The sequence below is a fragment of the Zonotrichia albicollis genome, chromosome 14, assembly GCF_047830755.1.
Source record: "Zonotrichia albicollis isolate bZonAlb1 chromosome 14, bZonAlb1.hap1, whole genome shotgun sequence".
In the NCBI taxonomy this organism is placed as follows: domain Eukaryota; kingdom Metazoa; phylum Chordata; class Aves; order Passeriformes; family Passerellidae; genus Zonotrichia; species Zonotrichia albicollis.
This window is the reverse complement of record NC_133832.1, coordinates 1,681,612-1,694,383: the sequence shown is the minus strand read 5'-3', so window position 1 is coordinate 1,694,383 and position 12,772 is coordinate 1,681,612. Positions and strand designations below refer to the sequence as shown.

The 12,772-nt window shown below is 66.1% G+C and overlaps 2 protein-coding genes across 3 annotated transcripts; one reads left to right on the top strand and one right to left on the bottom strand.

Moving 5' to 3' along the window:
- Positions 1 to 51: 51 nt before the first annotated feature.
- On the bottom strand, positions 52 to 6,051 carry XPNPEP2 (X-prolyl aminopeptidase 2). 2 transcript variants are annotated; one of them, XM_074551464.1, is made up of 21 exons: positions 5,818 to 6,051; positions 5,003 to 5,076; positions 4,804 to 4,914; positions 4,661 to 4,724; positions 4,399 to 4,503; positions 4,173 to 4,259; positions 3,927 to 4,073; positions 3,738 to 3,839; positions 3,579 to 3,660; positions 2,995 to 3,190; positions 2,779 to 2,868; positions 2,569 to 2,678; positions 2,406 to 2,483; positions 2,170 to 2,241; positions 2,005 to 2,065; positions 1,769 to 1,838; positions 1,551 to 1,655; positions 1,111 to 1,170; positions 859 to 935; positions 646 to 738; positions 52 to 373 (listed from the first exon to the last, which is right to left on the bottom strand). In XM_074551464.1, exons 1-21 carry the CDS (start codon positions 5,861 to 5,863, stop codon positions 173 to 175), a joined length of 2,031 nt encoding a protein of 676 aa, XP_074407565.1. In that variant the 5' UTR covers positions 5,864 to 6,051; the 3' UTR covers positions 52 to 172. The 2 variants fall into 2 exon arrangements, with proteins under 2 accessions (XP_074407565.1, XP_074407564.1); XM_074551463.1 differs by having other exon boundaries at positions 646 to 744; positions 5,818 to 6,049.
- On the top strand, positions 2,376 to 11,766 carry APLN (apelin). The gene is made up of 3 exons (XM_074551469.1): positions 2,376 to 10,019; positions 10,778 to 10,949; positions 11,038 to 11,766. Exons 1-2 carry the CDS (start codon positions 9,944 to 9,946, stop codon positions 10,942 to 10,944), a joined length of 243 nt encoding a protein of 80 aa, XP_074407570.1. The 5' UTR covers positions 2,376 to 9,943; the 3' UTR covers positions 10,945 to 10,949; positions 11,038 to 11,766.
- Positions 11,767 to 12,772: the final 1,006 nt, after the last annotated feature.

The window sequence follows — 12,772 nt, the reverse complement described above, 5'->3', positions numbered from 1 at the left end:
AGCCCTAACTGGCCGGCGAGGCAGCGCGCAGCACATCGGGCACAGCAGGGCCCGCCTCGCTCATGTTTAATCACAGACGAGCAAATAGAATACACCATAAAAAAGGAAGTGAGGGCGGGGGAAGACCCGGCCGTGGTGAGGGGGGTGGGGGAGCGGGGCCACGGGCACGGGATCAGGCCCCCAGCCCGCTGAGCAGCACCGAGAGCAGAGCGGCGAGGGCCAGCGAGCCCGCGGCGGCGCTGCCGGCGCTGCTCACCGCGAAGGGCTCGGTGCTCTCCTGCAGCCACACGTACTCGTCCTCCAGCTGCTGCCGCCGCAGCTCCGGCCCCACGTGTGCCCGGATCTTCTCGTAGTAGGAGTTCAGGTACCGGATCTGCAGCCAGGCACCACGGGAAGCTGCCGGGGCGTGGCCTGGGGGCCGCTGCCGCCTTTGGCCTTCCCCGTCCGGCTGCCTCACACTCCGACCACTGGCCCCACCCGCAGAGCTCATTGCTCCTCTTCATCCACGCGCCCATCCTTGCTCTGTCCTCACTTACCCACTCCAGCCTCATGCCACGGTCCTGGTTTTTCCTGCATCCACCCCCCAAGCCCCTGTGCTGACCTGGCAGCCCTGCTCTGCTCCCCACCCCGAGCACACGGCCGTACCTGCTCTGGGGACAGGAGGCTGAGGTCGATGAGGTTGCGGTCATAGGGCACCAGAGACACCACCTCGAAGGTCAGGAAAGGCTTCTCCCCGCTCTGGTGCTGCCACAGAGAGGTGTCATTGCACATCCCCTACCCCTTGGAGGTGCCTCCCCCCCTACTCGATGCAGGCCCCCATGTTGTGCCGCTCCTGTCACCCCCTCCCCATTGTCCCACCTCAGTCTGTGCCTCCACCACGAGGGCAATGTCCTCGATGCGGATCCCGAAGTCACCATCCTGGTAATATCCGGGCTCTGGGGGCCGGGAACACACCTGGTGAGCCCCCAGCCCCAGCGGCTCCCCCAGCCCACCCCAGCAGGGCTGGTCTGGCCCTGAGTGGGCTGAGAGCTGACAGCCTGTCCCTGGCTGGGCTCTGTGCCCGGGGCTGTCCTGCAGAGCCGGGGTGCCGGTCAGGGTGCCAGGACATACCGATGGAGGTGAACATGCCAGCCTCCAGTGGCACGTTGTTGGACTGGAAACCCACGGGCCCTGCAGGGACATGAGGTGGGTCAGAGCTCTGTGCATGGCAGGCGCTGCAGGGACACCCAGCAAGGACCAAGGTGCCACACCGGAGAGAACCACGAGGCCAACACAAGGATACCCCAGCAAGGACCACAGAGCCACCAAGGCAAGGACTATGGGGCCATGGCAAGGAACACCACAAGGACAAGGATCATCCCAGTAAGGACCTTGGGACCACCTCAGCAAGGATCACGGGGCCACCCTGGCAAAGACCACAAGATGTTGCAAGTGGGGATTTCTCTGCCCGTCATAGAGGCTCTGCTGGGAAGCCCCCAGTGAGCTCCTGTCCTTGTCCCTGTCCCCGTAGCTCAGCCCACATGCCCAGCACCAGTGCTGGTGGCACCTACACTCGTGGACTGAGAGGAAGTTGCCAATGCCATGGCCGGTGCCATGGCCATAGTTGAGTCCGATATCCCAGAGTGCCCGGCGGGCGAAGGACTCCACCGTTCTCCCTGGGGAATGAAGGGGTGACATGGAGGCCAAGGAGCCTCTGGGGCTCCCCTGTGCCATCCTGCTCCCTGTGCCAGGGGTTCTGTGCAGGGCCAATGCTGGGTTTGGCACCCACCTGCTGTGTTGGATGGGAAGACGAGGCGGAAGAGGTCAATGTTGCCCATGAGCACACGGGTGTAGGCTTCCTGTAGGGCATGGCAGGCGGTGAGTGTGGTGCTACCCAGACACCCGCCCCTGCACATCCAGCCCTGGCCAGGACCGTGATGCTGAGTGCCATAGGGAGTGCTGGGCACCTCAGGGTTGCCCTGGGCAGTGCAGGGGGATGTTGGCTGACATGGGAGGGGCTGGTACCTTCTGGAGAGGGGTGGGCTCGCCCCAGTGCACTGTGCGAGTGATGTCTGTTGTCCCATCCCTGCAAAGGGGCGTCATGAATGGGGCTGGTGCAGCCCCAGCGCTGGCTTTGGGGTCCCCTGGATGTGGGCTGTGGTGGGGGGGTCTCTGTTCAAGGGTACGTACAGATACTGCCCTCCGGTGTCAAAGAGATACATCTCTCTCGCAGACAGTGTCCGGCTGCTCCCGTTCGAGGGGCTGTGAGGGGAGGGGGGTCAGAGCCCTCTCCCAGCCGCCCATTGCCCACCGCCCCCTGCCCATTGCCCACTGCCCCCTGCCCATTGCCCACCGCCCCTTGCCCACTGCCCCCTGCCCACTGCCCACCACCCCCTGCCCAGTGCCCACCGCTGCTCCAGCCCCACCTGTAGTGAGCCAGCGCTGCGTTGAGCCCGCTGGCTGAGATGGACTCGAAGCTGGGCCCACGGCTGTGCTCCTGGGCCCTGGAAGGCAGCAGGGAGGAAGGAGGGTGCTGAGGGTCCCCGGCTGCCCTTCCCTGGGCAGGGCAGGCCCGGGGGCAGCACTGACCAGCGAAAAGCATCGATGCGCTGAGCCCCCGAGAACTCATCCACCTGCCCCTGCGGGACTGTCCTCTCCAGCCACAGCAGGTACTGGATGACGGCCACGGCGTCCCGGACCTGGGGGTGTGCAGTGACAGCATTGGGGAGCATCAGCACCCTGCTCCCTCCGCTGTCCCCCCATTCTGCAGGGGACTGTGGGGACGGGCACAGCCCTTACGTGGGCGGCTCGCAGCATCTCCTGCTCGTGGGCGTTTTTCACAGCTTTGGCCGTCATCACGGGCGAGTAGCTCTCCTCCAGCAGCTTCTCCTGCGAGGGCAGGTGGAAGGTGACACAGCTACCTGTCCCCTCAGGCGCCAGGTACGGCCACAACGCGGTGACACGGGGCCGTCCCCGAGCCTGCAGGACCCGCGTGCCCCATGGTTCGGTGCCCACCTGGGGGACGATGGCGTAGAGGCCGTAGGTGGTGTACTCGGTGCCCAGCCACACGGTGACGTTGCCCTGGGCGTAGCGGTGCAGGTGGGCGCTCACCTGCCCGTAGTCGTGCAGCTCCACGCACAGCGGCCCCGGGCAGCCCGAGCGCAGGGACTGCCGCGCCTCCTGCGAGAGCCGGGACTGCTCCGCGAACAGGCTGCGGAGGGAGCGCCGTGGGGCGGGCACGGACGGGGTTGTCACCTGCTGCCTTTGGTCCCCCCAGCTCCGGCCACGCCGGCAGAGAGGAGGAACCCGGGGGGCTGTGAGGGGATGCTGGGCTGGGAACGGGAGAAACTCAGGCTGCGAGGAAAGGGAGTGTGCCGTGCCCTGGAGTGGGCTGGGAGCGGGGGGTGGATTGGGAAAGATGTGTGGCTCAGAAGGACCGTCAGTGGGGCTGGGCATGGCAGGATGGAGCCGCTCTGGGGGTAAGGGGCAACGAGGCTGAGAGGAGGGTCCCATGGGGGCTGACTCAGGAAAGGAAGGCTGGAGGGGGGTGCGTGGTGAGCCCCCTCCAAGCCCTGTGCACACAGGGATGTGCTGCCCACCTTATGGTCGTGTTGGTCAGGAGGGTGTAGGAGTAGAAGACAGGGTTGTAGGGGATGTCGTCTCCGCGGAGGTTGAAGAGCCCTGCCGGGAACGAGAGCTCTGCACCCGCTTGGAGCCCCCGGCCCCGGCCATGCCCCCAGGGCCCCGTGCCTCCTTACAGGCCGTCTCCTCCAGCCCCGACAGCAGCACGGCCGTGGGGCGCCGCGCGTGCTGCTCCATGCGCTGCCGGATCCCGGCCACCTTGTCCTGCCATCTGCTCCCTGCGGGTCGGGCAAGCGGCCGGCTCAGGGCAGGGCCCGCCCCAGGCTGGGGGGGCTGTGGGAGAGCTGCGGGACGCTGGGTCAGACCTGTGAACTCTGCTGGGAGGCTGTAGATCTCGCTGGAGGAGGGAGGGGGTCTCTGGTCACCCCACGCCTGATCAACAAGGTTGGTCTCGAGGGGGAGCAGGGTCCGGCCGGAGCCGTGCAGAGCCCGGCTGTAGCTGTTCCAGGTGTCTGGGGGGTGAGAAGCCCGCACCTTTGGGCTCCTGGTAAATTCATACCCAGGGGCTGCCCTCCGTGGGCACGGTGGCCCCCAGTGTCAGCCAGCCCTACCGATGGAGAAGAGGAAGGGGTCCAAACTGACGTTCCCCTCCGCGGGAACCTCCTTCAGGATCCACGTCGCGATGGACTCGATGGAGGCTGCAGGAGAGAACTGGGTGGCACCGCGAATTTCTACTGTGTCCCAAGCCACGCTGAGCCCAGAGGAGGCTGTGGCAGGGGCTGGGGGTGTCCCTGGGAGCGGGGAGGCTCAGAAGGGCCCCATCGTGCCCCCACTGACTTGTCCTCTGCAGCTCCCAGTTGCAGTCCAGCTCCCGCTCTGCCTGGGTCCAGTAGCGGCTGTCGGTCCACAGGGCAGCCTTGTCTCGCGTCACCACAGCGGTGCCTGGCACGAGGAGGGGGCTGGGGGTCACCTCTTTGTCTGTCCCTGCAGCCGGCAGGGACTCCCAGCGGCTCTCGGGGAGTGGGACCATGCCGTGTGCACGGATCCCCAGGGGCTGCCAGCCCCGAGCAGCCACCCGGGGCTTTGGGGATGCCCTCACCTGCGGAGCCGGTGAAACCGGTGAGCCAGCCCAGGCGGGCGTCCCGCTCGGAGATGTACTCGCTCTGGAGCCGGGATGGAGCCGTGAGAGGTGGCTGTGGGCAGGGAGGGGGTCCCGGGGGCTGCGGGGGACTCCCGCCTTACCATGTGGGCATCCGTGGAGGGCACGATGTAGGCGTGGACGCCGTGGGTCCGCAGGATGCTCCGCAGCACGGCCAGGCGCGCCGTGGTGTTGGTGGCCGTCGGTGGCAGGTACTGGTGGCACAGAGAGACGCGCTGGCACTGGGGGGGACCCTGTGCCCGGGGTGCCAGGGACAGGGACGGGGAGCGAGGCGGGGCTCACCGGCGGCTCCGCGGTGCAGTCGCGGATGTCGCTTCTGGTGGAAGGAGCCCGTGGCGCCCGCCCTGCGGCACAGCCTGTGGGCACGGCAACACCCGCGAACCTCGGGCTGCAGCCTGGGGGCTTGCTGGACCTGTGCTCCCGCCCGGAACTGCAGCAGGCAGCTGTGACCCTCGTCCCCAGCCCCAAACCAGCCAGCCGAGCTTGGGGCTTTTTACAAAACCCAGTGGTTTTGGCCCCAGGAATAGTGGATGAAAAGCAACGCCATCCCCTGGTTCAAGAGGAGGTAAATCTCCTGGTGCCTGTGGGGTCATCACAGAGAGCAGCTGGTGCCCAGCACAGAGCACGGAGGGGCTGGCAGGAGCATCCCAGCACTGGGGCTGCAGAAGGAACTGGCTGATGGTGGGGCCACGTCCAGCTGGACCTGATCTCTGCCCAGGGCTGCTTGGCATGGGGTTCCACCGCCACTCCCTGGGCTCTCCATCACCAGCTGGCACCTGGCCTCTCACTTTGGGCCAAGGGCACACAGCTTGGCTCCGTGGGACAATGCATGATGGGGTCATCCTCAGCATGAGAGCTCTTGGGTACCAGGTGTCTGCACCCTGGGGGTCTGCTCTTACCTGACACCCGCCCCGGGCCCACCCCTGAGGCAGCTGGGCAGGGTGAGCCCCGTGACACAGTCTGGCTCCTACCCTGGGGTGCACCCACCTCTGCCTCACCCAGAGCTGCGGCTGGGACATCCCACGTCCCCACATCTGGATCCTGGGGGTCCCCAGCTGTGCCGTCCCACCCCAGCGCCCCTCCTCCCTCTGCCGTACCGTGGAGCAGGAGCGCCCAGGCTGCGATCCAGAGCGGGGGGGACATGGCTGCCCTGGCCGGGAGCGACGGGGCACCGAGGGGACACTGAGAGCGACAGGTCCCTCCTCCTGTGCCTTTGCCCCGGGGGCAGAGGGATGCGCAATGGGAGGGACAAAGCCTCAGCAGACACAGGGTGTGGGGAGCAGGGTTGTTGCCCCTTTGAAAAGTGAATTCTGCTGCTAAATAACAGCAAACAGCAAAATCAGCACAAAGTCCAAAGATCCTGCAGGAGCAGAAGTGGGAGCGTGCCAGCTGAGTCTGGCACCACCTGATGGCCAGGGAGAGGTCAGGGAAAGGCTTTGCTTCCTGAGGAACCCCTGTGTTTTGGGTCTGTGGAGAGCTGGCAGGGGATCTCTGGGGTGAGGGCCAGGTGCTCCCCAAGACAACCAGCCCCCGAAGCCATCTCTCCTCCTCCACAGGACGTGGAGCCATGCAGGTGGGCACCAGCCCTGCTCAGTGCCCGGGACCAGCAGCTCTGCTGAGGCTGCACAGGGACCTGTGCTCCTCACGAGGATCCTGCTGGGATGTGCCCTTTGTCCCTCCAGGCCCATCAGCTCCACACCTCTGTGCATCTACCATGCTAAAACCTCATTATCTTCATCATAAGGAGCCTTGACCCCGAGGCTGTCACTTTGATTGCACAGGTACTTCCTTTAATGACTCTGCTTGTGGAGAGGAGGGCTGGGAGAGGGGCAGACCTGCTGCCACGGGCATCGGAGGTCTCCAGGGATGGACACAGATCTCCAGGGGTGAATGCACATCCCCACCCAGGACAGGTCATGGAGTCACAGATTGGTTGGATCTGGAAAGGACATTAGAGATCCTCTCGTTTTGCCCCCCCTGCCACGGGCAGGGACAGCTTCCACTATTCCAGGTGGCTCCAAGCCCCTTCCAGCCCAGCCTTGGGCACTGCCAGGGATGGGGCAGCCACAGCTGCTCTGGCCAACCTGTGCCAGGGCCTGCCCACCCTCACAGGGAAGATTTTCCTCACTCTGTCTAATCCACACCAACACTCTTTAATTTAAATCCACCCTGCCTTGATCTGTTGTAATGAGCCCTGCCAAAACATTTGTCCCCACAGATTGATATCCCCACCCTCCCAGAGCACTTCCTACAGGATCTCTGCTCATCACAGCCCGTGAGAATCTTTGGGATGTGACTCCCTCTGCCTGGGCCTGGGGTCCCTGCACCCCAGCTGCCACAGGCTCAGCTCAAGGCTGGACAAAGCTGGATCTGTGTGGGGACCACGACCCCTCCGAGCTGCTGCCTCTTCCCAGGGGCACTTCATGGCCTGTTGGGCACACAGGTGCTTAGCCTGCCCTTGCAGTGACTGTCGGGCTGTGTCACACACTGGCTGTGTCGCTGAACTGTCCGGCTGTGTCCCCACACAGTGCAGTGTGTCCACGCCTGCCTGCCCAGCAGCGTCACCATTCCAATCGCCGTGACACCGCTCCGCCTGTCCAGCTGTGGCACTGGGACCCTGCTCACCACGAGGTGGCACCAGGACTGCGCCGAGGAGCCGCAGACCGCTGTCCCGTGTCCCACTGTCCTGTCCCGTGTCCCACTGTCCTGTTCCTAACCTGCAGCTCCGGGGGGACCCCGGCCATCCGCTCCCTGCGGCTGAGCCCTGAACGCTCGTGTCAGAATCTCTCGGGCTGTGTCCGGCATCACCCGCTGGTCCCCGCTCTGTGAGAGGAACCCAGGAAGGGGCAGGGCGGGGTCCCCATCAGGGGCAAGACAGGAGCAGGTGGGAGAGGGACACCAAAGCTGCTGTGATTGTCACGCAGTTTCCCAAGGATGCCCTGGGGACAGTCAGACGGCACTTTGCTGCCATCCTGTTCATTAGTGAGAGGCGTTCATGGGGTTTCGTCCTCCCTGCCTGGTTCCTGCCGGGGCCGGGGCTGCACCATCACCCCACAGCTGCATCCCAGGGGGTCCCCACGGCCAGGCCCCCCCCCCCCCCTTATTCCCGCCCTTTGAGCCGCACCCTGCGGTGCCCTCACACCCGGCGCCATTCCCGGTGCCATCACCCGGTGCCATCACCCCCTCCCGGCCCAGCCCGGGTGGCACGGGCTGGCCCCGGGGATCCCAGGGCCGCGTGTCGCTCCGAGCCAGCGTCAACCGGACGAAGCTCCTTGGCCGCCGTGCGTCCGGTGGGGCCCGTCCCTCCCGCGGGAGGTTTCCTCGAAGACGAGCCGGAGGAAGGCTTTGGGGGGACATCCTCCCTTTGTGGGCTATTGTTGGCCTTCCGTCACCTGCAGGGCCGCGGGTGACTCAGGCCGGGGGGACCGCCCGGCAAACAGGACGCGGGGCGGGCGTGCGGCCGCAGGAATGCGGAAGGCGGCGGTGGCACCGGGACCGTGCCAGGATCCCGGAGGTGCCCTGGCAGGCGGGGTGTGCCAGTGACGCCTGCCCAGGGATGGGCTGGGGCTCCTCCCTGCGCCACCGAGCTCGGCAGCCGCGGATGAGGCCGCAGCTCCTGCTCCCCCTGAAGAAGCACCCCCGCTTTGGGGGTGCATAGCACTGGAGGGGAGCGCTGGCCCCATATTGCGGGGGCCGCAGGAGAACCTGGCTGGGGCCAGAGGCTGCAGCCAGCAGGGCTGGAACAGGTTCAGAGCGTGTGCCCCTCCTGCGGTAGCACAGACGTGTGGGGCTGTGACATGTTACCCACACACCGGGTGCAGCCCCTCCGCACATCCCCCTTCTCCTGCAGCCCCTCCCTGAGCGCCCCCTCACAGCCCAGTGCAGTCAGCAGCCCCTCCTGGAGCCCCCCGTACCCCTGCACAGCTCCTCCTGCAGCCCCCCCGTGCCTCCCTTTGCCCCCACACCCTGCCTGGGTCACGCCTTCGGCTGGCAGGGCTCCCTCGGGGTGCAGTTGTAGTTGTGATCCACCTTTCTGAGGGCTGGTGACCCCACCTTTGTGGAGGCTCACCCTGGCCAGGTGCCCCCAAAGCTACTGCATCACTCCCTCTTCAACTGAGCAGGGAGGGAAAATGCAAGGAAAAGACTGAGCTAAGGACCAGCACATCACCAGATGCAGGCATGGGTAAAATAGACTAAATTTGGGGAAATGAATGGAATTTCATAAAATAATGGAATAATGGAATGGTCTGGGCTGGAAGGGACCTTAAAGCCCATCTTGTTCCAAGTTCCTGCCATGGCAGGGACAACTTCCACTATCTCAGGTTGCTCCAAGCCCTGTCCAACCTGGCCTTGGACACTTCCAGGAATCCAGGGGCAGCCCCAGCTTCTCTGGGCATCTGTGTCAGGGCCTTACCCCCTCACAGCCAAGAATTTCTTCCTAATATCTGATCTAAATCTCCCCTTTTATATATTTATCACCAATCAAATCAGAGCAGGGTAATGAGAGAAAACCCCAAACCTTAACCTCTTTTCCCATTTCTCCCTTTCTCCTGGGCTCAAAAAGTCATTCCTGATTTCTCTCCTTTCTCCCCTCTGCAATGGTGGCTGTGTCAGCTCACCAGACCCCTCTGCAGACACTGCCTGCCTGGGGGGCTGGAGGGGACAGTGGGCAGGCAGGACAGGCCCCTGCCTCCCTGGGTGCCAGGGGAACAGCGGCACTGGGAGGGGCTGCAAGAGCCAGGAGGGTCCCAGCATCTGAGGATCACGCTGGGAGAGAAGGTCTCAGGACTACGGTGGAAGGGGACATGCTGGGTCCAGGCCGTGCAGGGGTCCCAAGCCAAGCTGGCCGCAGTGTTAGGGTCTGGGGGCCATTCTGGGTGTGGGGTCCCAGCACCATCCGGGGTAGGGAGTCCTGGACCAGGCTGGGCTGGGAGCGGATCCCGGATTCGGGCTGGGGTGCTCTCAGAGCACTGGGGCCGCCATGAGGGCACTGTGGGCGGGGAATCCCCCGGAGGATGCGCCGGGAGGGGATCGGGCAGCAAAGCGGGACCGGGGGAAGCCCGCGGAGGTGTCCCGGGGCGGGGCGGGGCAGGGCGGGGGGCGGACACCTCCCCCCATCCCGGGGCCAGATGACGGGAGGCGGCGGGGCCGGGCCGGGCTCTCACCGCCTACAAATGCGGCTCCCCCGGCGGCCGCCCCCGCCGCCCCCCGCCGCCCCCCGCCATGGCCGCGCCGCGCCGGCTCCTGGCCCCGCTGCTGCTGCTGCTGCTGCTGCTCGGGCTCGTCCTGGCCGCCCCCGGTGAGAGCCGAACACCCGCGGGGACCCCACGCCGGCAGCGGGGCGTGAAGGGAGGGAGCGAGGAAAGAGAGAACCGAGGGGACCGCGCCGGGGTGGCCGCGGGTCGGGGGGCTCGGGGGAACCGGCACCCCGCCCGCACCGCCGGGATCCGCCGCCGCTGGGCTGGGGAAAGACAAAGCGCTTTCTTTGGAGCCAAAACCCTGCCGGTGCCCGTGCAGAGCGGGAGCGTCCGGAGCCGCGGTGACAGTCCCGGGCAACGCCGGGTCCCGCAGCCGGACCCACGCGGGGCCCCGCCTGCCAATCGAGCCCGCGGGGCTGCCGGGACAGCAGCTGCGGCCAAAGCATCCCCGCCAGGCACCCGGGGTAGCGGGACCTGGAAGTACTCAGGGAGCAAAGCATCCCGGCCGGGGGCTGCAGGGCCCCGAGGGAACGGAACCACTGGAGCAGCAGCACCAGGCACGACGGGGATACGGAACCGGCTCGGGGTGAAGGGCTGAGTGTCTCGGTGGCACAGAGAAGGGGGTGGCTGTGGGGAGGGCTGGGGCCGAAAGCAGAGGCTGAGCAGCCCCATGCCCCGCTGCTGGCCATGCTTGGCACAGGTGGCCGGGCCGTGCCGGCACAGGAAGCGCTTGGCACTGATGGCTCTCGTTGGGGACAATGCAGAAAACCGGCCGGCCCAGGGCCAGGCTGCCCCAGGTACTGCTGTCCCTGTGCAGCGTGCGGGGACACGTGGCTGACGCTGTTCCTCATCTCCTCAGGGCCGCTGGCGAAGGCGCCGGACGGGAAGGATGCCCAGGGCGGCCTCGCCCGGAGGCTGGTGCGGCCGCGGGGTGCACGGCGCGGGCCCGGCCAGCGGCCCGGGGTCTGGCGCAGGACCCGGCGGCCCCGGCCCCGGCTCTCCCACAAGGGCCCCATGCCGTTCTGAGCCAGGTGAGGTGCAGGGGGGCACGGGGGGTGCGGGGAAACGTGGGACGGTGCCGTGAGGGAACTCATTAACTTGGGCTTGCTCTCGTTGCAGGGCTGCCACCGGCCTTCCACGGACACGGCTTCCATTGCTCGCACCGTGTTCTCGCCTGATCCGCTCATCCTCCGGCCCTGAGCCTGGGGCTCCCCCTGTGAGCCCTGGGCCGGCTCCACCTTCTCCCGGCGGCTGGCCCTGTGGCCCCGGTGCCATGTCTGGCGCTGTGGGTGCGTTCTGCCCCTCCTCACCGCCTCGCAGGGCCGGCTGGGTCGGGGCTGCCCACAGAGGGGTCAGGGTTGCCATGATGCCCTGTCCTGGTGGGCACGGAACTGGCTTGGGCATTGGCCCGCTGGGACCACAGGCTTTGTGCAAAGCACTTTGTCAGGCAGAGCCGCTTCTCCTCAGGGGTGTGTGATCTCCCCTGGGGTCCTGCCCCAGCCCTGTCTGTCACCCCCATCCCAGGGGGAGCACACAGCTTGTCCTGGGTCTATTTATTCCCATGGTGCTCATCCCACACCCTGGGTGAGTTGCCCTCCCTTTCCCGCTGGCAGACTCACCTCGTGGTGGAGTGGGGTGCCCACTCAGGACACACTGTGGGGCCCTGGGCCCCTCTGCTTCATGCCATGGGACGGTAGGAATGGGGGGGCACTGGGGTCTCTGTCAAGCTCTGCCATACACCAAAGGAGGGGCCCTGGCTCTGAGCTGGTCCCTGCTGATTGTCTCTTGTGTCTGTAAAGATTTATTCCATGTAAATACATCTTTATAATAAAGAGTTATGATTATTAACTCAGTAAATGCTGATTCCTGGAAGGGCAGGTGGGGGTTGCTCTTCTGCTGGTGGAGGGATCTCAGGTCCCTCTGCTGCCTCCTGGGGCTGTCTATAGGCACTGGGGGTCACGGCCATGGCAGCCCCTTTCCCAGCTCAATGATGGCAGAGAAGGTGCTCAGCAAGGAGTGAAGCCATGTGCTGAGCCTGTGGGATTGGCAAGGAGGATGGGAAAACACAGGTCAGAGGGGCTGGGAGATGGAGGAGGGGATGCTGGAAGGGCACAGGGATGCTGGTCTTCCTGGGCATCCCTGTTCCTTGTGTTCAGTCACTGCTATCCCTGGCATCCCTGTTTCTGGTGTCCCTGTCCCTGGTATCCCTGGCATTCCTCCCCTACGTGTCCCCACCCCACGGGGCTGGGTGTGAGCAGGACCCATATGGGGGGCAGGAGGGTCAAAGCTCAGGGGAACTGAGGGTCCCAGTAGGACCCTGCAGATGGAGAGGAGGAGCTGAGCCCTGCAAAGGGATGGGGACCCACGGGACAGAGCATCCCCAGCTGAGCCCTGCAAAGGGATGGGAACCCACGGGACAGGGCACCCGCAGCTGAGCCCTGCAAAGGGATGGGACCCCACGGGACAGGGCACCCCCAGCTGAGCCCTGCAAAGGGATGGGACCCCACGGGACAGGACACCCCCAGCTGAGCCCTGCAAAGGGATGGGACCCCACGGGACAGGACACCCCCAGCCGTGGCTGGGACGCTGGGAGAGGGGGTGCCCTCTCCAAAGCCCTGACTGTTTGCAGGGGGCTGCCCACGTCCCGGCACGGGGCTGCGGGCGGGGGTCGGCAGTGCCGGCGGGGAGGGGGTTAAGGGGCTGAGGAGGAGCGGAAGGGCTGCAGCTGCGGGCTGGGGAAGCTCCGGGACCCAGCTGGCCTCCATGAGCTCATCCGCCGGGAGCGGGAGGGATGCGCTGCCCGGCCCCGCGCCAGCCGCCGCGCCCGCCGCACGATCCTCGAGCCCCGCCGGCC

Bases quoted from the DNA above. Each gene is read 5' to 3' on its own strand.
- XPNPEP2 (XM_074551463.1), bottom strand. From the start codon at position 5,863: ATGTCCCCCCCGCTCTGGATCGCAGCCTGGGCGCTCCTGCTCCACG. The intron at 2,066-2,169 runs GTACGTACCCTT...GCCCCTTTGCAG, and splicing joins GACACCGGAGGGCAGTATCT to GGATGGGACAACAGACATCA. The intron at 1,171-1,550 runs GTAGGTGCCACC...ATGTCCCTGCAG, and splicing joins CTTCCTCTCAGTCCACGAGT to GGCCCGTGGGTTTCCAGTCC.
- APLN (XM_074551469.1), top strand. From the start codon at position 9,944: ATGGCCGCGCCGCGCCGGCTCCTGGCCCCGCTGCTGCTGCTGCTGCTG. The intron at 10,020-10,777 runs GTGAGAGCCGAA...TCATCTCCTCAG, and splicing joins GCTCGTCCTGGCCGCCCCCG to GGCCGCTGGCGAAGGCGCCG.